The 24,112-nt window shown below is 39.7% G+C and overlaps 1 protein-coding gene across 1 annotated transcript in view; it reads right to left on the bottom strand.

Moving 5' to 3' along the window:
• LOC144665244 (E3 ubiquitin-protein ligase rnf213-alpha-like) overlaps nt 1–24,112 on the bottom strand; it is a 98,698-nt gene that overhangs the window by 46,914 nt on the left and 27,672 nt on the right. Inside the window, 27 exon segments of the mRNA XM_078526452.1 lie at nt 1,682–1,917; nt 2,308–2,425; nt 3,128–3,250; nt 4,085–4,279; nt 4,818–4,933; nt 5,051–5,246; nt 5,980–6,151; nt 6,651–6,759; nt 8,166–8,339; nt 8,751–9,021; nt 9,693–9,909; nt 10,115–10,265; nt 10,479–10,585; nt 10,840–10,914; nt 11,425–11,594; nt 11,875–12,701; nt 13,056–13,388; nt 13,813–14,042; nt 14,481–14,640; nt 15,004–15,608; nt 16,828–17,133; nt 19,619–19,838; nt 19,981–20,097; nt 20,734–20,829; nt 21,405–21,726; nt 22,597–22,664; nt 23,720–23,909. Of these exon segments, the coding sequence (XP_078382578.1) occupies nt 1,682–1,917; nt 2,308–2,425; nt 3,128–3,250; nt 4,085–4,279; nt 4,818–4,933; nt 5,051–5,246; nt 5,980–6,151; nt 6,651–6,759; nt 8,166–8,339; nt 8,751–9,021; nt 9,693–9,909; nt 10,115–10,265; nt 10,479–10,585; nt 10,840–10,914; nt 11,425–11,594; nt 11,875–12,701; nt 13,056–13,388; nt 13,813–14,042; nt 14,481–14,640; nt 15,004–15,608; nt 16,828–17,133; nt 19,619–19,838; nt 19,981–20,097; nt 20,734–20,829; nt 21,405–21,726; nt 22,597–22,664; nt 23,720–23,909 (5,904 nt within the window).

Genomic DNA, 24,112 nt, shown 5'->3' with positions numbered 1-24,112 from the left:
TTCGTATCATTGTCGTTTTTACGTGTCGGACCGGAATCTTTACGTCCAACCGGCAAAGTTTCTTCAAGGTCAGGCATTGCTTTTGATAAATACTTGTTCGAGTTTGTTATGGTATAAAACAAATCGACCACATTTTTCCATGGTCTACACTCTTATAGACCATAGAAATGACGCCATAAAATGTCCAAAACTTTGCAGTGAAACCACTCGGCTAACGCCTCGTGGTTCCACTTGAGTTTTGAACATTTTCTGACGTCATTTCTATGGTCTATAAGAGTGTAGACCATGGAAAAATGTGGTCGATTTGTTAAATTTATCCTCGAATTTAATATAGCTAAGACAAGCTAATTTATGATCCATTAGGTTTCTTCTCTCCAGCCACAATCAATGGAAAACTTTTCATTCAAGAACTATGGAAACAACAGTTAGACTGCGATGAAACACTCAATGAATCACAACAGCAAGAGTGGTACAAGCTGCATGAAGACCTTGGCCCACTGTCCTCCCTGCCCATACCAAGATAAATAGGAGGAGATGAATACAAACTGTTCTGTTTCACTGATGCTTCAGTCATGGCATACTCAGCAGCTGTATACCTGTACTCCGCAGTGGGCAAAACCGCCAATGTTAACCTGGTATTCTCCAAAGCACGTGTTGCCCCAACAAAGCAACTTAGCATTCCAAGACTGGAACTGTTAGCTGTTCTTATTGGAACTAGATGCCCAAACTATGTAACTGAACAACGCAGGTTGCCAGTGACTGACCGGATTCTGCGGACAGACTCGCAGTGTGATCTTCACTGGATGAAGAGCGACAAACCCCTACCCGTATTTGTCCAGAACAGACTCAAAGAGATAATCTCTCACAAAGATATCAATTTCAGATATGTCACCACAACTCAGAATCCAGCTGACTTAGCCACCAGAGGCGTTTCCACAGAAGAACTCGTTAACAATTAATTGTGGTGGCCTGGAACAGCCTGCTCCGTACCCAGGCCTTGACTATCTGGGACCCTTATATGTGAAAGTGAATAACGATTCAGCAACACAAAAGGTGTGGGTCTGCCTATGTTGGCATGATGTTGTGTTACGAAGGAAAGCCAAAATAAAACTCGCCCAACGCGACAAATGTTGCTTTCTTTCGTCAAGAACATCAGTTAAAACATCAGGGTCGTAAAAAGGGTGGTGCGATGGGGCGGGTCACGAACGTACGCCTTATGGGGGAGTGAGGGTTAAAATGGCACTCAGAATGAAGTCAATGTGGACTTCAACAACTTAATTTTTTTAAAGTTTCCCGGGGAAAACACTCCGGGACTCCCTAGACGCTCACGCCTCTGGCTTATGGCACTGTATATTCTCCAATATTTAAACTTCATTTAACGACTACCATGCAACAAATTGCTTGATATAAAAAACGCATAGATAGGAATCAGGTGGTGGGCGTTGAGCGGCTCCCAATAGAACCGTATTCGATAGTCCATGATACTACAAATTAAGTTTATAAAATAATAATAATAATAATAATAATAAAAAAATTAATAGTCGAATGTTTATCCAGGATAGCCCTTCAGTACATGCGTACTGTTATCAACGGGGTCCTGCTGATTAAAAATTAAAAATTACTAAACGTCGTAACTACACTAGTTCATAAGTTATCTGGCAGCAGATGTGAAATGTGTCACCTTCTGTAAGGATTACAAGCAGCAATAAACTGCAGTCTTTCGAGACCCTGTCCAATAGGTCGTCCATTGATTCTACGGTCCACCATGACCTCCTTGATCATACTTAGTGCCTCAGTTGTGTTGGCCTCATCAAAGAACAGAACCGTGTCAATGTTCTTGTCTTGGTTTTGACGAGCCATTTCCTCTGCTTGGTTAACTTTCAGCTTGATGTCTTCGTATGTTGTACCACCATGAACCTTGTGAATAAACAAAATGGTTTAAATGTCATATAAAACTAAAGCTATATTAATAATGCAGTTTTATTCCCATAATAATATTGTCAAGACGAGTGACAAAATTAAAAAGCACTCTTCCCACCTTAAACAGACTGCCCAAATCTGAGCCCAGTGAAGTATCTATACTGCACCATACCACCTTCGGTAGTTCCATGTTGAAGCCAAACTCTTTTACAGATAGTTTTGGAACGAAAACTCGTAGTCCATCTACATCTCTAACTCAGTTCCTCGCTTACGATACACATATATCACTGTTAACCGCACAAAATACTAAATGATTCCCGAACAATAAAGAGAAAATCTCAGATCGATACTAACACGTCCAGATCTTAAACTTGAAAAGCTACTAACCTTAACAAGGAGCATGTTTCGTGGACCGTTGGGACCTGCTTGTAGACCGCACATGTACCGGATTAAACGGGTCTTTCCACAGCCAGTCTCCCCCATCACGATCACAGGGATATTGCACCTGTCGATTGAAAATAACCGAACAAAAAGTAAATAATCTTTAGGTAATGCTCTATGGTAAGGAGACTTTAATTAATCGCTACTTCATGTATGTCAGCAAAAACCCATTTACCAAGGCAAACAACAGCCTACCGTTATCAATGTAATCACAAACACCAGCCTTTTCTTGCAACTTGCAGATTTATTCCAATTATTTCACTTTTGGCGTACTTGACTCAAACAGTTTGTTTAACAAACCATCCAATTTTGATGAACAAATTCAAATATCGACGTAATGGCCAAACAATAAAGAACTGCAGTTGAAATGGTAACTAAGAAAGTAAGTGACTTAATTCACGTATCAAGTCTTCTTGTACAACATGTACTAATTTGTGACTAATTTTACTTCATACAGAAGGAAAAGCTTAAAAACTAAAGAAAAATATTTAAAGTTAAAAAATGCAAAAATCTTTAAACATATACATGTCAGAATTTTAAGGAACTTTAACAAGAAAGAGAGAATTAACAAATATAGGAAGTCACGTCTTTTCAAGTCTTGTATTCATGTTTAAGAGAATACAAGCGACCAAGGTTCTTATGATTCAAACTGGCGGTTCAATCATGATCACCTGGTCCACAGCATGTTTATTCCCTTCTGAACAAACCGTCAAAATAGAAAATCCAAGAGTGCATTCAAAAAGATATATAACTAAACGAAACATACCTAAATCTCATGTGAATGGCCAAAATCTTCTTAACATTGTCTGTTGTCAGTTCATATGCTCGCTCTGGATCGTGTACCCAATGAACACCCATGACAGAACATAACCGATCTATCTTTTCCTCCCTGAAATAATGTAGATGATTAAAAAATAATAACAAGTCCTCATCACAATGAAAGAGACCATCTTGTATCTTTAGCTGTATCCCTTTATCACTTTTTAAGGCTTTTTGACATAAATCCGTTTAGCCCTTCGTCGTCCCTGAATTGCCTGAGTAAATAAATTGCGATTGAGAACTTTGGGTTTTGCCCTCTATTCAGTTCAGTGACAACGAACCGAAAAGCACACTCAATCTATCTTCAAAATTATTGCATCAAAATTACAACTCAGAGACTCAAAGGACAGTGCAGAATGCAATGGAGTCCGGTGATCAATTGAAAACGCGGTTCAGCTAGGATATTTGTTTTCTGGTTATTTGGAGTTTTGCGCTGAAACTTCCGGTCTAAGTTTTTGCATGCTTAATTACGAAAGCGCTGTGAAAGTCTATAAATCTAATTTAATTCATTTGCGGTTTAAACTTGGCCCCACGGAGTGTGCAGGAATCCTACCGCAAACACAATCTCTATACACGTAATGTTCCTGAGAATATAACGTAGACTAATCTGCGCATGCGTGCTGCGCAAAGTGCCTTGCTCTCGAAAGAATAGTACCACAAGGAGAGCAAACAATATATATACCCCATATACCCCAATCCCCCTCCACAAGAAATAACTAATTAATATTAATTAATTAAATAATTGACTATTAAAGTTCACCCCTTAGCCTTTTAGGGCCTTAGCGGTTCAGCGGACGATAGCCCACACAACCATCACAATAGTGCATTCTACACTAAAAATGCTCAATCTTAAACAAGGTAAAAATCACTCCATTGAAAATTGGTTTGCATTTTAATTACTTACTTTTTCAAATTCTCCGTGTTTGTTGCAAAATCCACACGTTGGGCGTGCAGTCCATTTCGCAGCTGTTTAGACATCAGACCTCTCTCCAAAGTTATCCCTCTTTGCGGGTCAACGAGATCGCCACCGGAATTGATATAGAAACCAAGAAACGTCATAGTGATGTGGTCTTGGTTGAAGAACAGGTACGGATGAGGGCTGAATGACAAAATAACAACAACAGTTACAGTAGAAACTCAGATATTTTTTTTTCTCTTGCCACTGGAGTTGGTGTTGCTGTAGAAGTTGTCCCTGTGACAATCATTAAACTATCTTACTGCGCTTTGTACTTACTTTGTTCAGGGGAGGTTTGCTTTCATTTTACATAGGGTTGCGTAAAGATAAAGTCTTAAGCACGCAATTGGAAATCGACTCTCGGCCAGTTCACAATGATTCCATTAAAGCAAACTGAAAACTGTTGGTTGCCAAACACTTTTTTCAGGTACATTTTGCAATGCATTTACTTTGCAAAGAACCTGCACTTGAGATCCCTTGATCGTCCGTAAAAGTCATCTATAAGGCTTCAAGTAACTTGCTTTAAGCTGTCGCCTTGCATTCAAATGAAGACATGATGGATTAGCTTTAATGAATATGATTTGGTGTAAAGCACCGCATGAAACCTAATGACAAAGCAAATGGCATTGAAAGATTCGGCAACGCGACATTTGAGCAGACAACAAAATCAAAGGCTTCTTACCTGCTCTCCCAGCTTCTTCTAAGCTGAAACTGTTCTATCTCCCTTCGTTCAAGTTCCGCGTTATCGTCCGTAAAAAATACAGTGTTCTCTTCTGTTAAAGACGGAGTGGCAAAATCCTGGAAGGAATCGAAGACACTCTCATCAAAATGTACATTAGAAAAACGAACGTTTATAAATCGACGGTAATACTCAGGTGAACGTATCGTGGAGTCGGAATTTATAACCAAGCTTACCCTCGACATTTGTATCATGAAACGTACGACGAATGAGCGGAAGCCTTCAAGATTCAGCACATTAGGTCCTGCTAGAATAGTTCGCATCAGCTGCATGTCACAGAAGAAACTCTGCTCACAATCTCTAAGCTGGGAGTTTAGAAAACTCACAAAGTGACGAATTTCTGACCAAGAGGGATCAGGAATCCCGCAGTTTCTGCGTGAAGAATTAAAGAAGACCTGATTATGATCTGCTTAAAAGTTAAGATACCATTAGCTGCTGTCGCAGTCCCTTTTTTGTAATCTCAACTATTTTAAGACAAATGAGCACTATAACTGAAAAGTGCGTTTCCAAACCACTTTAGAGAGATTTTCACATGCGCAGTACATGTGTGCCAGTCAGCTTATAAAACTAAAATAGATTCAGTAAGAAGTGACATACACTACAGAAGACACTACAGAACACACTACACTACACACACTACACTACACTACACTACAGAAGATCACTACCGACCAATTGGATTTCGAATGCAATATGCGACAGAAATATTTATGGGCTCAAAGTTAAGTGAAAAACAGACTTTATTAGGAAGGATTTAGGAATATTATATATATATATGGATATCCTGAAATGATTTCAATATGATCAGTACGATCTTTTACTTCTCACCCACCACTTTTTTTTTTCAGAAAACTACCACCATGCCAAACGACAACGTGAGTTAATATTATAAATAGCATTTTCCTCTCAGCAATGTCTACACACGGAACAGCTATAATGCACATGCAAGCGCTAAACTATTCTAGAGCGCATCGTCTCGGTATATATTCAAATGAAATGATTTCTGATAGCTTAAGAGAGAACCTAAGTAACGTATGAAACGAGTTGAAACCTTTACTAAGCTGGTGTGATTAAGGAGCTTCTTCAAAATGTCAACTTTACAAACCTGAGCAAGAGCGTGAGGCATGCTTTTCGATCTTCATCAATATTCCCGGGCGAAAAAGTGAAGTTGTCCAGACTTTTTCCTTCACTTGATAGTTTTAGATACTGGTAAACCCTCTGGCACGGTGCGTTTCGAAACTCTTTGGCATCAAACAAAGGATTTATGTCGTTTGGATCTGTAAAACAAATTACGAGAGAACCATCAAGCACCAAACTCTGCAACTAAATTGTAAACAGTTATTAGATGAGGTTGTTGTGATATCCGGACCGGAATAATCAAGGTCGAGGTAAGTGTTACAACCGTTCTACTATTAATTCCTACTTGTCGTCTTGGTTTTGAATGCTTTTCTCTCAAGGTATTCGTGGAATAGTTTCTCCGCAATCTTTGTCGGTCATTTTGTGTTTTCCGAGAATTTATTGTCCAGCAATTTTTCAATTTAGGTAAATGTTTTGCTCGGTTGAAGAAGCGAATCGACGAACTATGAATTGCCTTCGCTGTCAGATGTGTCTCGGATATCATGTATTGCGCGCCCAACCTACATTAGTGAATAATCTGCTAGCAGATCATTCACTAATCTGTAGGTTGCGCTGATTCTCAGAATTAACTGTAGGCTCTTATCCAATGAGAAGACAGATAGTGACTACAATGTATAATAATAATGTTAATCTGCATACCTGGATTTTCTGCTAAACGGCACTGAACAGTCCTTGGTGTCTCACACTCAATGGTGGGTAACAGATCGTAGAATGGTCGCTGAGACATAAACGATCTCCCAGAATGCCTCTGAAAAATTGAATATTCCATTGAATAAGAAAATTGTGTTATGAATATAACTCAGAGACTCAAAGGGTTGTACAGAATGCAATATGGCCAATCAATTGACACTGTTGTAATAATTTCGCCTGAGAATAAGTCCAATGAGTTCACTTTTCAATTTGAAACGCTGTTTTATGATTACTTGTAAGATGTTGAAAGACCGATCATGATACATTTCCATTTTGACATGACACAAACCACAAAATCATGTGACAACCTACATCCAGGAGAAGGATTTCCCTTCACATACACGGCCGATCAGTTGACACTAGAGTGCGGGTGTTTAGTCAAGGAAGCTTATTTTCAATCATTTCAACCGTTGTTTTTATGATAACTTTCACTAATTGAATTTCAAAAAACTTTTGAAGCAGCCAACGCAATATTTTTACTTTTCATACAAGTGTATTTAACATGATACATTTGTTTTCCTCCTAGGCCGCCGTGACGCATCGGTCTAATTGGATTAATTTGTAGTTTTTACGAAGCCACGAATTCTATCAGTATCCTACCGCATTGAAAAGCACACAACGTTAGGCTTTGATACAAAATTCTTAAACAAGTCCCTGTTATTTTTATTTTCGTTTGTTTGGATTTCAGTAAGACATTGAAACAGAAAACGTAAAACATTTCATCTTCTGTTCAAATAAATGTAACATGATACTTTCGTTTTTGTCGAAAACGTATGTAACGTGAAAGATTTGTTTTCAGCAAACAGGGGGACATCAATTAAAACACAGATATTATCGATTTATCCAAGAAATGGTTTTTCAGATTATGAAATGTAAGGTCACCGTTTCTAAGAAAACAGTGTTGCCATATCAAGAATTATTTCACATAAACCGCAGTGACATCCAAAAGTCTAGTTTTAAAATTAATTTTCGGTTTTAACTTGGCGCCACGGAGTCTACAGGAATCCTCCCGCAGGAAGAAGCACGCGATGTTCGCGAGGGTAATACTCGGCGCATGCGTTTAGCGCAAATATTTTGTTCCAGAAAGAATAGAACCACAAGGAGAGCAAAGTGCTTTCTGAATATACTTTTGTGCTCATCATATGAAAAGTAACGTAAGCAAGCGTCCCTATCCAAGGGCACACGGTCAGGTGCTCCCCACCCCCTTCCTCGTTCACAGAAAAATGAATTTATTGATATTAATTAATTAATTGCTGATTAAAAGTTTACACTACAGCGCCTAAGCGATTTAGAGGTTTAGTAGTTAAGTGGTTTAGGACTTAAGCAGACGACTACCCACCAAACCATCACAAAAGTGCATTCTGCACTAAAAAGGAAAGAGGGAAAAATCCAAAATAATCTTCCACCATTTCCTCCAAAAAAACAAGTGACCAAAACTACTTCCTTTTGGACTTCTTAACTCACCCCTTGACTTTCAGCTTCTTCTTCTCTTGTGAACCCCATGGGAAGAGGAGCAGCCGTCGTAATCTCAACGACGTACAAATCTGTGCTTCGCCTTCTCCACACTCTTCCCATCTTGTCACAAAGGCAGCCAAGTACAAGTAAGTTAAACAGAAGGGTGTCCAACCCGCGTCTCATCTTCAAACAAAGCATGGTATTAACAGAAGACTACAAGCGCGGATTAAGTCTTGCATGTAGTTGTGTCCTTGTGATATCAATATGAAACTAAGCAGAAAGGTGTTCAAAGAACTTCACGATTATAAACGACTTAGCATTATGGGAACAAAAATCCAGTTTGGAAAAATGTTAATTCATGTTTTCGCGCTTTTGATAGTCATTATTAAACCCTCCAGGTAATGTAATCCATAAATTTAAAAAGATGCTCTAGCGTTTACCCAGAGTGGTTACTTTTAAAAACTGCAAAACAGCAGAAATTAAGTCTTTCGTCTCGAGAATTTTCACCAACCTTTAACTTAATCTAGGTTCATTTTTATTCACAATCAAGTGATCAAATGTAAATTCTCACTCTCGCCGCTTTAAAGATCTTACCGAAGGCGATACGTCCAAATGGAATACACGGGACAATGGTACATTGGCTTTCATTGCATGCGGCAAAAGAGAGTCCACAAGCATGGAAGCGTCTGTGGAGTTCCCGTGGAGTGGAACGGTGACGTGCAAGGATACGTTGGAGTCATGCCTGCGCAAATTTGTCAAAACCATGTCGTTGTTTATTAGGTTAGGGAGCTGATCTGTTAGACGACGAACGAGCAGCGTCTTTCCCAAACCTCCTCGTTTCGATGAGACGACTCGGACACAGAGCCTAAACAGAAAACAGTTAATGAATGAATTAATGATATAGGTGCTTATATAGTGCATTTACAAAGCTCAATGCGCTTCACAGTTAGAATTTTATTGTAGAGATCGGACATCAGCATATCAGGCGCCTTTGGCAGCCGCTATCCGTCCTTGCATATGATCTCATCACACCACCCAACCCATAGAATAGAAACAGACCACAACACCGGGAACTTCATGCCCGACTCTTTACGATGAGTGTGTGGGTTCTTTAACGTCCCCTGCTGAATGTAACACTGAAGATGCAGGAGACGGGGCCTACGGTTTATCGTCCTTATCCGAGAATACTAGAACGCCTAACCATTTGCAGATGTAATTACAAAGGCAGCACGTTCTCCTCAATTATTTCAAGACCCTGAGTGTTAGTCCGGTCTGGGAGTCGAACCCGAGACCTCCCGCACGGCAGTCCGGCGCTCTACCAACTGAGCTAACCGGTCGGCGGTTAAAGTCATATTGATTCCCAACGGAAAGGGGCACGCTATCAGCTGTTAATCAGCTGATAAAAGTTCCATTTGCCTTATGTGACACTGAGTTGGCGAAACAACTAGGTAACAGTAAGATCTCCATGCAAACAGAAGGTGATATTTCGTAACCAAATGTTCAATAATTATTCCAAATTGTATAAACAAAACCTACTTTTCTGGATCCAACGATCCAGCTGTAGTCCAAGTAATCTTACTGCTGTTAATGTACCCATACTGTGACGGAGGGGCGCAGAACTGATGCTTGAGGTAGCTTTTTAGGTCATCTGGCGAGGGACAAGGTGGAGCCGCAACCCGATTCTGATCAAGGGCTGCCACTACATTGGCACGATCCTCGTTCTCGCTGCTACAGATTACCACCAGGCCATAGTCTGGAAAGTAATAAAAATGTTGTATCGCACGTCAATAAAAGGTATCCTACTACAGATTACCACCGGGCCATAGTCTGAAAAGGAATAAAAATGTTGTATCGCAAGTCATTCATAGGTATCCTGCTACAGTACAATTGCTTAGCCTAAGCCTAAAAACTATAATTGCTGCCTGGCAAAGAATTTCGTTGAAATTCAGGCTACTCACGTTCTCCAGTCTTGCCCGCTAGCCCCTGTGTCACTACACTAAGCATATCCACTGCCTGTTTGCTGACAGTGAAGTCTAACAGATCGGCGTGAACAAGGCAGTAAAATCGGCCGTCCACGTCACCCGTGGCTCGTCTCCATAACAGTTCGATCTACATCCAACCCAAAAAGGTAAATACAATTAGTTTTTATATAGTAAAGAGGAACAAATGGGTGCCGGCGTCTAATGTTGGGAGTAAACCTGCAGGGGACTACCATCCATTTAGGGGGCAATAGCTCTTTTAGTCGTAGTTGAGTGCCGGTATCTTGAGACTCTAGGTTCTGCAAAGGGTTTTGTTTTAGGAAAACAATTCTCTGGTGGTTACCTCTTCTGTGGTGGTCTCAGGAGTACAAACAAGCACCTCTTCGTGGCTCGGTAGAGGCTGCTTCTTGTCATGCATATACAAGGCCAGGACGGTGGCAAGGACGTCATCTGCAAAAGGGGCACGAAGATGAGTACTATACGTCAATCTGTCTCTAACTTTGTCCTTAGTTCCCTAGAGTAACAAGCCCTCTTATTGTTTGCATTGTCTTTATTAACATTTGTTACCAACATGTTCCTACAATTCTACGTTGTCTGGATTACTTAACGTAACCTGATATTCTTGTTCATTATTAATATATTTAATTAAGCCAACAATTTCAAATTTTCTATGATCGTGTTTTGTTAATTTACACTTTTACTACCTTTGGGAACAAGCATGAGGTTAGGTCTTCCTCTTTTCAGGAACGCTGGAAAGGTACGAGGTGTTGTTTCTTTACCTGCAATTTAAGCAAACTTGTGAAAATAGTGAACTTCTTGAGAAACACCGACAACTCGAAGCAATTGTGACATTAACGAAAGGTTTACTGGCAGGAAATAGGAAAGGATTGAAGCGAAAAACAAAAAAATCAATCGTTGTGTATACTTGTTATAATTGCAAAGTAAAGTCACAAACGTTATCTTACTGAACGCTTTGCAAGACAGGTAAACCAGTGACGACGATCAACAATTGATTAAACGCAACTACCAAATTGTTTGCGCTAGTGGCATTTTAAACAGTGCAGTTTCAAGCCTAAACCCCTAAGGGACTACGAAAAATTACATTGCACTTGTAACGCTTTCTTGTAACAAAATGCACTAAAATTACATGGGAAAAAGGAACAAATTGATCTGTCCGCAACGTGCATCACATAGTACTTTGTGTATAATGTCCTGTATTCATTGGTGAATTTTAATACACCTCTTTACTTTAAAAGCTGACCAGATTATGCAACTTTTATCGTTCTTACCCTTTACTGACAGCTCTCGAAGGATTTTCCCCAGCTGAGCAAGCGTAAGGTACTCGCTGATCTCTGCCTCATTATCATCGTCATTTGTTTTCTCCTGGTCTGCGGTGGTTTCAGGAAGCTTGGATGAAAACTCGAGCACCTTGCAATTGTCCGACTCCGTTACGGTTGCGCTTAAAACCAATGTCAAATAACCAGCTGTAACTACAAGCATCTATTCAACCCAACATCGATTTAGAGGCAAACAAATAGTAGACGAATATGTATACATTGGCAGACGTATTTATCGTCATCGCAGGTTAAATAACCCTTAATGAAGCAACCAAAAACTAAACGTAACTAACGCTAAAGAAACGTGCGTGGGTTTTTTAAAATGCCAAACAGTTAGAGCACCATTCTCATGTGAGGGTTACAAAATAACAACACATAATAATATTACGTTCTATCCCATACCTTTCGTCCTCTACTTGCATTTCATCGAGCTCTTTGTCTGAGAAAATTTCTCGTTTAATAATGGGGTTTTGCTTCGCGTCTTCGTAAAGAGCCTCGATGTCCGCATCGTCGGCGTCTTCTAGACACCACAAAAGCAAGTCGTCTTCTTCTGCATCAACACCTAGACTTGCCAAAGCCGCCAAGGCAACCTGTTCTGAGTAACCATCATCTGTTGCTGCATTCACGAAACTTTGGATCTTTGAAGTGTCTTTCGGCTTGGGCTTCTTAATGGAAGAAGCGTGTACTTGATAAGTGCTGCCTACCGTCGAGGGTCTCGCACTCACGGAATTGTTATTATCAAATACCGACCTGTGTGAACTAAACTCGGCTTCTGAGAGAACCTGAGTAAATGTAGGCAGATCGGCCGTGCCCTTTGTTTTGTCTAATAGGTCTGTGTCTCTAAAGGCACGCTGTATTGCTGATCTCAACTGTTCGGTGTCAAAATGTGGACGAACATCTTCCAGCAAAGAAAGAACCTGGAGGTTGCTTACAAGTAGGTCTTTGCTGTGGCAAACTGCGGCTATTTCCTTCCTTAATAGCATCAACTGCTGAGTGGTAAAGAAATTCAACTCACGATACTCCTTTCGGGCATCGTTGACCTTATTCTTCCAGTTTAAGTACCAATTCTCCATGGATGTGCTTTCAGCTGCCAGCTCCTCCGCGATGGATTCGCCTTCGAGTTGATCTTTGCAACACTGATATTCTCGGTTCCAGTGCAAGCGATGAACAAAACCAGATTCGGAGAGGTTTATGTATGCCGTGGCTAGACGCATGACACCCTCAAGATTCTGCAAGTTGAAAATAAATAATTATTGTAAAAAGAGTAAATCCTTTGTCGTCGCTAATAAGAGGTTTAATACACTTCACATTCACACAAATTTCCACAGGCGTTTCACATAACAACCTCTCAAAGTCCACCAACGTTGTGCATGTCAGCTAAGTACGATTACGTTTATTTCACTTGGCGTGTATAATTGTAGAAAAATATATTTCCCAGCTTGCTAAACCTTCGTAGTCTTCCTTTTTTGTTTCTCGTTTATGAGTGTTTTTTCGTCTATGAATGTTTCCACTGTTTAGCAATCGCTCTCACTTCATTTAAATGCAAACTTCAACTTACTCAATAAATATAGTTTTTAACTTGCCTTCACAAATTGTTCAACCTCATCCTTCCCCTTTTCAGCTTTCCCTGCAATCAACATCAATTTACTTTGCAAATCTTTCAATTCATCAACAGAGTACGTTTTCCGCTGCACGTTTTCGCTTCCATCTTTTGCGGGAACTGTCAGTTGGATGACATCATTAAATGACAGCCGCCTTCCTTGCTCTGTCGAAGGGCCAGTCTTGGTGTCCAAGTGACCCACAACGTACACACCACTGGAGTTGATGGTTTTAGCCTGCACTAATGAAGTCATGGCAACAGAACCATGGGACTCTTTGACGGTCTTAAGCCACTCCAGATGCCTGCTAGTGTCATACTGTAAACAAAACAAATAAAAAAGTCAAACGAAGTAATTTGATGGGTTCCAATGACGGTAGAAAAAATGGTCACTAGTGAAAGTGATGGAACGCGACAACATCTATGGTTTAGCAGTATTGATTGACTGAAAACATTATTAAAGTCTGTTTTCGTCAGCGTATCACGAAATACCAACAAATATTAATAAAAAAAATATTTGAGACCTTTTGAAACTGCAAGTAATGAGAATGACGTGGAAGAAACCTTCTTCTTTTTTGCGTTTATTTAAATATTTTTAAACCTGGTTTAAGATTTCCCAATATCCTGATTTTGATAAGCGTCCTTAATCGCGTTCTGTACGTAAAAGAGAATAGAAGACAAGAAGAATATAGTTGCAAAGAAATAACTATCATGAGAACACAAAGTTACAATTCACTTCTTACTAGTTTTTGGGGTAATGTGTGATCCGTCTCTACAGCTTTCCAAACAGGATCACAGGCCTTTACCAGTTGGCTAAAGTCCACTTTTTGTCCTTCACTTTCTCTGAGGTCAAAGATCAGTGGAGCGAAACCCAAGCAGCTTGTATGTAGACTGGATATGCGGTCAGTTTCCATGTCGCTTTCACCGGCCGAGATCAAGGCCAGGTCAACAAGAACCTTGAGCTCTTGGGTTGCTGTGAAACCATTCAATACATAAAGGCGTTAATCGCTATAGAACTCCACACTGTTGTAACAAATTTACTTCTTGTTTCTAAACTAGTACACAACATGTCCCATGGCCGATGAGGTTTTCGAATGAGTGACTAACCGTTTAAAGATAAATAGCGACCTTCAGATTTGACTACGAGTACGAGATCGAGTACGAGTACGACTTTGGAACTTCGACACAATTGTATCCCCAAAACTATAACTCTTCCCTGTTGCTGACTAACACATAAATAAACGTTCGGGATAAGATTGGTGTGATAAGTGATTATAGGAGGCATACGAATTTGGTTTGAAAACTCGTACTCGTACTCAATCTCGTACTCGTAGTCCAATCTGAAGGTCGCTAATGACTGGCATTTGAATTGAATAAAATAACAATAAAAATTAACAGATACAGTGCTTACATGTGATGGTTGTACGTAGCCACTCCACCAGTCGTTTGCTGTCTACTACAGCTTTGAAGCATTGTGCTTTGTCAACATCCAAACACTTAAGTGCTCGACCAGCCTCATAAAATCTTTTTCCAATGCTGTTAAGTGGCTTTTGCTTGAACTCTATTGACAGCTATATTATCGAATTTAAGAGTAAACAGGGTCTTAAAACACGCTATAACAAGAGCATCTCTGCAGCGAAGAGTGTTTAACGACTTCAAACAAAAGCAGTATAATTTCAAAGCAATGCCAAACAACATAGCAAAAACAAGTACCAAATGTGACTGGCAGGCAATGAAACAACGGTATCTTGAGTGTAATAGACTGTTGTGCATGTAAACAAATTCTAACCAGAGAAACTATTTACTTGACTCAATACGACACGTGTCATTTGGATGGGCTGCATAATCTTTGCAAGGCAGCAACAGAGGCCTGATCAACACCGTTTGATATTTTAAGCCACAAAAGATTAAGCAGTTACAATGAGTGAAGATACCTGATTACGTAGATCCTCAATAACTTTGAAGTCTCCAGTGAAACCCATTGCTTCTTTAAATTCCCAGATTGTCTCTGCGGCATTTGCATACTGATGAAGCTGCTGGTAACGCTGTATTTGACCAACGCGCTCCGCGGTTGTTGCCTGCAGCGTCTTTGCAAAGCTGGCAGTTTGACTTTGGCTCAGTTTAAACATGCGCAACAACTCTCGCTCGAGTTCTTTTTTCTGGTTCTTGTAGCCGCCAAAGAGCTTGTCAACATTTCCAAGGGATATTGTGCCATCCATAGTTCCAGCGGCATATTTGTTCCAGTCTTCGAAGGCTGGTTTCCAGACATTTTCGACGACTTCGGAGATGCTTAGGTGTCGTTTTTTTGCCTCGTCATTCTTTCTGGCAGTTTGAGCTTTCTTTCCATACTGTGCCCAAAGATCGTGGAAAGTGAGACTTTCCTGCACGTTGTGAAGTGGCGAGAAAACGTCTTCAGCCACTGACGGAAGTTCAAAGAATTTCACCTCAATTTGCTTGTCATCTTTGCGTTCGCATAAATGACGTATCTGGCGAGGGTTGACATCTTGGAGCGACTTTTCCTTAATACTGGTTATATTGACTGGAGAAAAACAAAGTAGTGATTTTAAACAGTATTCAACCCAACCAGATAATGTTCTCTATCTGGCATTTGCAAACGGTATAGTATCAGTCTTCTTAAAATTAAAACTTTGGAATCAGTTCCATATTTAATACATGCCAACCAATCTCAATATTCCAAAGCTGTATAGATATGCTCAACAGACAATGATAATGACAATGACAAAACTTTATTTAACCACGGTTAAAACATCAGTAAAAAATGATAAAAATATCTTTAATACTGTTTTACGTGTTTGCCGTGTGGGTGCCCAGTGAGGGGTAAAAGTCACTGATTCCCTTTCAAAAGCTTCCACGGGTTAAATGGCTTACGTAGCTTGGATGGCAGTCCGTTCCAAAGATCAGCCTCGGAATAACCAAAACTGCGTTTAAGACAATTAGTTCTTGGTTCAGGTACTTGCAGGATGTTCTCTGAGTTACGGATACTGTAGAAAAAATCACGAGCGGAGAACAGATCCTGCATGTATGAGGGCGTTAGTTTGTTTAGTGTTTTGAACATGATAACTGCCTTTTGTTTTGTTCGGTTGACTGAGACCCTGTCCCATCCAAGCATCTCAAGAAGAGGATCTGCGTTATCATTCAACAAATTTGTTCGATGCCCATTAATGGTCAGAAAGTCATTGTTATCCATCATCCGTACAAAATTATCATTTAACATTCCACTCGCGCGTTTGTTGGATATGAGTTGGTTATAACTATCTCATATCCAACAAGCGCAGGTGGAATAATTGTTTTATTCAAAACACCCAAAGACATGCGATATTTGAGCACCCTGGCTGTTCTCGTTGGCGCGTAAACCTACCATTTTGTTGTCCATGGTATATGAGCTCATATACCATTGTCTATAAACCAACCAAAACTCAGCAATTGCATTTCAATAGTTTTTAATAAGGTTGCCAAGAATTGTCCGAAGTCTTGCAAAGCGCTATATAACCTGACAGTTTTTCTAGCTGTCTTGTTGACAACTGTTGAATAATAATACAATTATCTGGCTCAATCTTGCAGAACATCGTCTGATTTTAGCCAACCCGGCCTACGGCCTTGTCAGCTAAGTATCAGGCGATATTCAGCGAGATTTCTTAGGATAATTGTTAATTATTCGATTTGCATTGGAAAGCAACAAGTATAGGACTTGTAAGTGCGGAATATGGAGACTTTAAGGCTGTTTAATTAAATCTCACCTGGCTGAATCAAGTCACACATGTTGACGAAGGAAACCACTTTTAACTTTACAGCTTGAAATTCTTCAATTTCTTCAATTCGCTCAGCTAGGCTTTTTTCAATTTCTTCCTTCGTTTTCGTTTTAGAGAAAGTCTTTTTCAAGACTTCCAAGAATTTCTCCTTGTACTTCTGTAAGAGAACTAAGATGTCAACAGTCACCGAGGCATTTGAAATGCTTTCCACGATAGCCGTCAGTACTGATTGAGCCATTGACAACGTTTCTTGACCCTCACCCGTTAAAATACTTCCTCTTCCAGATTCATCACCTGTTTTGAAAATCAGATTTTTACGCCGTGAGTTTTCTAAATTATTTAACTTGAAGAAAACAAAACAGGAAGTTAGGAACAAGCGTACAAACGCAGTGTTTTTAAACACAACGGACTAGTTTCATAGTGTCCCGGACAGAGCAATTTAGGATTGCATTTTGAGACAATAACTTGAAAATGTTACCGCCAATTAAAAAAGCGGCAAACACATGGAAACCGACAAGGAAATCCCACACATGGAAAATTTTTCAAAAACCTCAGCGTTTACACTGTGACCAATTTTAGGGGAACAATGTACGTGACTTCGTTGGTTTCCGCGCCATAACGTCACCGCGCTAGCGCAGGGTTATTTTTTGTATTTTTTTTTTCATAGAATAATACCTTTTACCGTTTCAAAACAACAGACACAGCATCCAAAAACGTGCCATGAACAAAGGAGAATAAAGAAGGACACCATTTTCTCTACCACAACGAAAGGTAGTTCTGGAACGGATCAATCGCAAGTGCAGCGGTAAACAGTGTAAGAGCAGGTGGAGGAGGAGCCTCGAGCTAACTTACAGTGCGACTACTCGAACCGGGGCTCCTTGAACAAAATTAACCAATCACAGTGTTAATTGAAAACAAAGGATGGGGACATTTTTTTGCAACGAACCAATAGGGTTCAAGAACGCAAACAAAAGATTACCCACAAAAATGAACTGTCAACAACGTTACAAACAGATGCGGACCTCTCAGGAAAAATGCCTTCTATTTGATTGGTTAGTGTCGATCCTTAATTTTCCAGAGGTCATGAAAGGTTATGGAGTTCTCGCGATCATATGTAAAAAGTTTACGAATCAAACCATGAATCGTGAAATTCTGTTCACGGCCAGGAAGGTGTGAATTGAAGATTCCACGCTGTGTTTACTCTTGCTTAAAAAAAATTCACTTCTGCGGTGAAAATGAAGACCGTAATGCCGTAATTATTTTTTATTTCGCTCCGTCTGTTGCCATAAAATTGATGCGAGTCACCATGTGTAATGTAAACCAGTGTAAACATTACGGCGAATTATGTTGCGTGTTCACGGACTCATTTTCTGTTAGCTTCCGTTATAACTTTGAAGTAAATTGCTTTTCGTAAAAGAGGAATTTGTTCCGTTTCTTCAATGAGTCTTCGATCTTTCTGTGGTTTTATAAAATTGCAACAGAGTGAACTAACTCATTTCAAGCGGCGATAGCAAGACTGTCCCTATATGCAAGGTCAATTGTCGCTCTGGCGGCATCCCAAATCTTTCTTGTCTTGTCTTTCGTCAAAAACAAAAAATGATCACAGCAAACACGAGTACGTAAAGAAGAGTTGAAGGCAACTGACTTTTCAAACATGAAATCTCGAACATTTCTATTCATTACTGCTCACAGCATGCAATTCCATCCCGTTTACGCGTCGTCGCTTCTCGTGAATAAAGTCTAAAAACGTTCCTCCTTATTCTTTACTGTGCTATTACCAACGAAGAGCGATTTCATTTTATTAGAAAATTTCCTCTGAAGAATTTTTTAGCCTGTGAATGAAGACTTTTGATCACGGTTTTGATCAAATAATAAAACGAGCGCTAAAATTCGGTACACAGTGAAAATTTAGGATCGAAAGTAACCAATCAAAAAGAACGCAAGTTTCCTGAGAGGTCCGCATCTGTTTGTAACGCTGTTGAGAGTTCCAATTTTGTTGGTAATCTTTTGTTTACGTTCTAGAACGTTATTGGTCCGTTTCAAAACAATGTCCCCATCCTTTGTTTTCAATTAAAACTGTGATTGGTTAATTTTGTTCAGGGTGCCCCGGTTCGAGTAGTCGCACTGTAAGAACTAAGAAAAAGAGTGTCCTTGAAACAAGAAAATACGACAGACAGATGCCGATGAATTACCAAATTAATTACTGTTTTGTCAAATAACTTAAGCTAAAGAAATACTGAATAACGACAAAGATCAGATCCAGATTGCGTTTTGTTTCCCACTCTAAAATTTGAATACGTTTGACTTTAAAACCCTCAAACATAACACACCAAATCTCAATTTGTTAAGAAAGTGCCTTCTACAGTGCTTGTTTACAACTAACTTAAAATGCTAGGTGCAAATTTGTGAATTTCATTTATAGACTGAGTAGACTGAGTATTGAAAAGAAAAGAAAGGAGGGGAGGGGAGGGAAGGGGAATGGAGGGAAAGTGACGGAAGGGATGGTAAGGCAGGTGAGAACAGAGGACAGAGAAGGACAGGAAACAAAGAGGAAAGGAGGGTGAAGGAAAGGGAAGGGAAAGTAAAGGAAGGGAATGAAGGGGGAGAAAAAGGAAGGGCGGGAAGAGAAGGGCGGGGAAGGGAAGGTATGGACAGGAAAAGAAAGGAAAGAAAAGGAGGGGAAAGGAAAGGAAAGGAAAGGGAAGGGAAGTGACAAGACGAGACAGGACTGGAAGCGAAGGCAAGGCAAAAAAAAAAGGAAAGGAAAGGAACTAGTTACCAAAGAATTGGAAATATCCAGCCATCGGATTCCAGGTGAGAAGAAACTCCACAGTACTACGGTCCAAGCCAGACCTGTTTTGTTGCTGACTCGTTTTTGGCCAGGATTTTGTGAGCAACATTGACAAAAGTTGGCCGTACTTCACCGCTCCTGCGTCACCTCGGAGACTCGAGCCAGTTAAAGTGTTAAAAGCACGGCCGGCGTCTGCACCCTGTCGTGACTTAAATAATGAACAGTTTTTGTCATCAAGGTAACGTTACATGTAAAACCAGACCAGAAAAAGTGGCAATGCTTGAATATGAATCACGTTGTCCAACAAACTCAGTTACAGATCAGTTATTGATGTGTTAGTAATGACTTACTTTTATTATCTTTTCCACAGCTTCAAACGCAAGTTTGCTGATGGATTCCCCGACAGCTCTGTCATACACCTCCAGGTCAAGTTCACAAAAAATCTCAACAAGACAGGTTTCTTTCACCTTAAAAATAAATAAATAAATAAGATTGTACGCATGTAAACGAAGTATAAATTAACTATGAATGATAAACCTAGCCCAAAAATAGACGTTATCCCAACACATTTGCCCTCTTGCGCCAATGTTATATAGTGATAACCAAGGGGGCCTCCACTATAAGCCTGATGTTTTCTGGAGGTCTCCTTACCCTACTTTACTATTAAAATTGTGTTAATAATTCTTTAGTGGGAGTTTTAAAAGTGATGATATGAAAAAAATGTTAAAACGGTCAGGACGCGATATTTCCCGCCAAAAAAGGGGTACAATCGTCGGTGTTCTTAAATTTTGTTAGTTGCAAAATTGACGTCTTTACTGGGTATAAAAGCAATCACTGTTCGACAAAAGCAAACAACTTAATATGGTAATATTTTAGGAGGGGATTATGGAAACTAAGTCTTCCGAAACTGCTACAAACTTATTTTCTAACAACCGCCGAAGTTAGAAAATATAAGTAGCTTTCTTATCTTATTTTCTGATGTTACAATAGCGCTTGCATTTGAACTTAACTATTGAGCATTGCCCCAACCGAAAAGCTAACCCATGGTTTTGATACGAAAGGGGGATTGGTTTGTAAAAGCCCTGATCGCTAATGTTCTTTACCCTTTTCGCACGCGACATAAATTGTTCTGTTAAGTATCTCCGGTACTCTTCACATCCTTGACTGCTGTCAGAGACTTGAAGAAGCACACTCCACACCTGAATAAAAAAAAATAAGTCAAGTCAAGAATGTATTTTATGATTTCCAGCAAACATGATAGTTTGCGATTTCAGTTAGCCAACGAGATGACGTCATTGCCTGATAAACACGAAATGTGGCACGAGGAGCAATTAATAAAGTGATGCTGAAACTCGTATTACCATGCTATAACGGCCAGTTTAATATTATGTGTTTTCTTTTACAAAAAAAATTACTTGCCACCCTTTACGGGCAGACCACATTCATCATAATCCATCCCATGTAACAGACACCAAGAGGCCAACGTCGGATAGCAATTTTACATTGGAAGAATCGTTCATGGCCCAGTTGTCCAGAACCCCATTAACGCTTATTTAGAGTCAAAAGTTACTTTTTAAAGTGTCAAAGTGGCAATGAAGAACAATGGCAATAAGTTAAAATGAAGGACAAGGATAATGACTAACTAACTTCGAAAACTGACTGGAAATTAAAGCAAATCCCGATTAGTTTAATCCGACATTGAGCAAATAGACCAACTGTGAATCCATTCCATATGATTTAGGTACTATTGCATTAATTATCATATTATGCGTACCTCAAATTCCTTCACAAGGGCATCGTTCTTGTAATAGTCAGGCATTTCATACTGTAGTTCTTTTTTTAGCTTGCTTGCAACCTTTTTCGAGAGTTGACGTACGCAGTCATTCTTCAGGGTTTCTCTCTCTTCAGTTTTGTTTTCTTTGTCATCAGTTTGACTGACCGTTGTCCCACTGTACCACTGGTGAATGCTTGCAAATAGCAACTTGATTGCAAGGCAGATGAGCTCAATATCATCTCGAAAAGGGAAATTATCCAGGCAAACCTCCGCCAACTTCAAACTTGAAGTGACTGTTAATTCTTCAACTTCTGTGTTAGAACTATTTGAGAGAGATGATAGCATTTTCGAAATTGCCCTTTGTGTTACTAACACAGTAATACAGGGGGGAGTTATAAGACAAAACGGCAAAGCGTCGCGTCGGTTTAATAAATATTGAAAACTGGCCTAAAGTCAAAAAAGTCTCAACACCTTGCTAATGTTGCTTTAGTAACTACTAAAACCATATATGGTAATGTATGTTTATTTAAATTTAATTTAAACCACTTGCTCTACGGAGGCTATGTTAAGATGTTATTTAAATGTCAATCAGGGCCGTGGCTAGTATACGTAGGCGAAACGAGGCACTTGACTCGGTAAAACGTTGAACTTATTTGTTTATTTTAGGTTCCTGTAAGAGACTATGCATTAATAATATACATTAAAGGAGTGACTCTTTATCTAATATTGTCTCGCGGTGACAGACTTCGTCTGGCTACAAACCTGGTAAGGTAATAGTAATGGTAATGGAAATGACAATCTCGTCCCAGAGGTCGTGATCCTTCTGGTCTGCTTTAGGGATCGGGACCTCTGGGCTATAGGCTATTCTGAAAAGCCGCCACAAAGGCGTCTGAATCTGATTGGCTGTTGGAAAACGTGTTCGTTTCACTGACGTTTCACCACAATCTCCGGCGCACAATCAAACCGGAACAAGGAAATCCTGGTTCCGGTTTTGTCTCGTCCAGAGCCTTTGAGTTTCCCGACCGCTGGTCAAGGGGAACGCAGGCTCTGGGAACGAGATTGTGGAAATGACAATGCTCCAGGAACGTATGATTGTAGACAGAAGATATGCTCGGCACAGTTAACAACAACTTAAATGGAGTGCAAAAAGTAAAATGAGATTACCAAAATAGAAGAAGATTTGTAAACTAACCTGTTTGTTATGTTTCCAGTTTCCAGCATGTTGATCATGGCTTGAATGCACTGCTCGATATTGTTTTTCTGAATACGACATAGTCAAAGAATTCGAAAATGGCAATATAGAATAGAACGTCAATAGAAGACTTCAAAACTCCATGGGTTCGAATCCTATTAAAGCCGGAATTTTTCTCGTCTACACGGCCAAATAAAAATTTTCACATAAAAATTGCTCGTGTACACTACTGGCTTTAAATCTTTCTCCTGGGGTTCAAATATATGGAATTTCATATAATCACTTTCACAAGACTGCATTATATGGTACACAGAACAATTTCTGGACTCTGCTTGGACGAAAGCAGTAAAATAATACTAAATTGTACTCCGTAGGAGTACCTTACACGTTTAAAAACTGAACAGTGCATACAATCACAGTGGGTGGCTTGTGGTGTTCTGTATCGCCCGACTTTTGACTAAAATATTAATCTGTTTAGATTTACCAACGTGTTGTTTTGACTTTGAGTTTAAATTTCATTAAAACCTGCCACATTCGTGTTCGAGATCAAGCTCAAGTTTATTTTCGCCACTATAATGAAAATACAAGCGTAATAATGATAATGAGGTGGCCAGATTTATCCAACATTGTTTATATTTGCGCTTTTCAATAACTTAGGCCCGGTTCAGACGCCGATCTTTTCATAAGCCGAACCTAATTCCTTGAATTAAGTACATGAAAAGATCGGCGTCTGAATCAAATTAGAACGGCTATTTCAATTTGGAACGGCTCACCCGTTCTTCCCGCCTGGCTTGGCCGAGAATTTCGCCTGTGGAACGCCTTTGGAACGGCTTTGATTCAGACGACGTACTTTTCATTTGCCGATCCTAATTCATCAATTATTTTAATTTTTTTTTGCCAGCAGATTACCTCAATTATTGGAACTGTATTAGGAACGGCCTCGGAACGGCCAAAAAGTACGGCGTCTGAATCAAGAGGCGTACTTTTGTCAATTTGCATTGGGTCGGTCCAAATTCAAATTGAGTTCGGCTCATGAAAAGTACGGCGTCTGAACCGGGCCTTAGTATAAGCAGAGCTCGCAATCAACTGGCCTTGCACATGACTTGATATCAGTTATACCAACCTTTTCCTTGTTCACAATTCCACGAGGGAAAAATGTGACCAAAGAGGTGCAAACATCTGAGACGTGGAACATTCTTGTGGAAACAATCCGGTAAAGCTGCCAAACAGGCATGGCACGGAGAAAGGTTCTTTTCAACAAGCGGTCAACTTCAAAGGCTGAAGCCAGACGAGGCAATACTTCTGAAAAGTCCCTACGGGAGAATTCATGAATCACGAGCATTAAAAGGCGTAGAATGATACTCCTGAGAGTAAGCTAATAATAATAATAATAATAATAATAATAATAATAATAATAATAATAATAATAATAATAATAATAAGCGCATTTTTAGAGCGCTAAAAGTCCAATGGCGCTAAAAGAGCTATTAAATAGATTTAGCCAGGCCTAAAACTG

Source organism: Oculina patagonica, chromosome 1, assembly GCF_052425735.1.
Source record: "Oculina patagonica isolate OP01 chromosome 1, crgOcupat, whole genome shotgun sequence".
In the NCBI taxonomy this organism is placed as follows: Eukaryota; Metazoa; Cnidaria; class Anthozoa; order Scleractinia; family Oculinidae; genus Oculina; species Oculina patagonica.
This window is presented reverse-complemented; position numbering and strand designations above follow the sequence as displayed.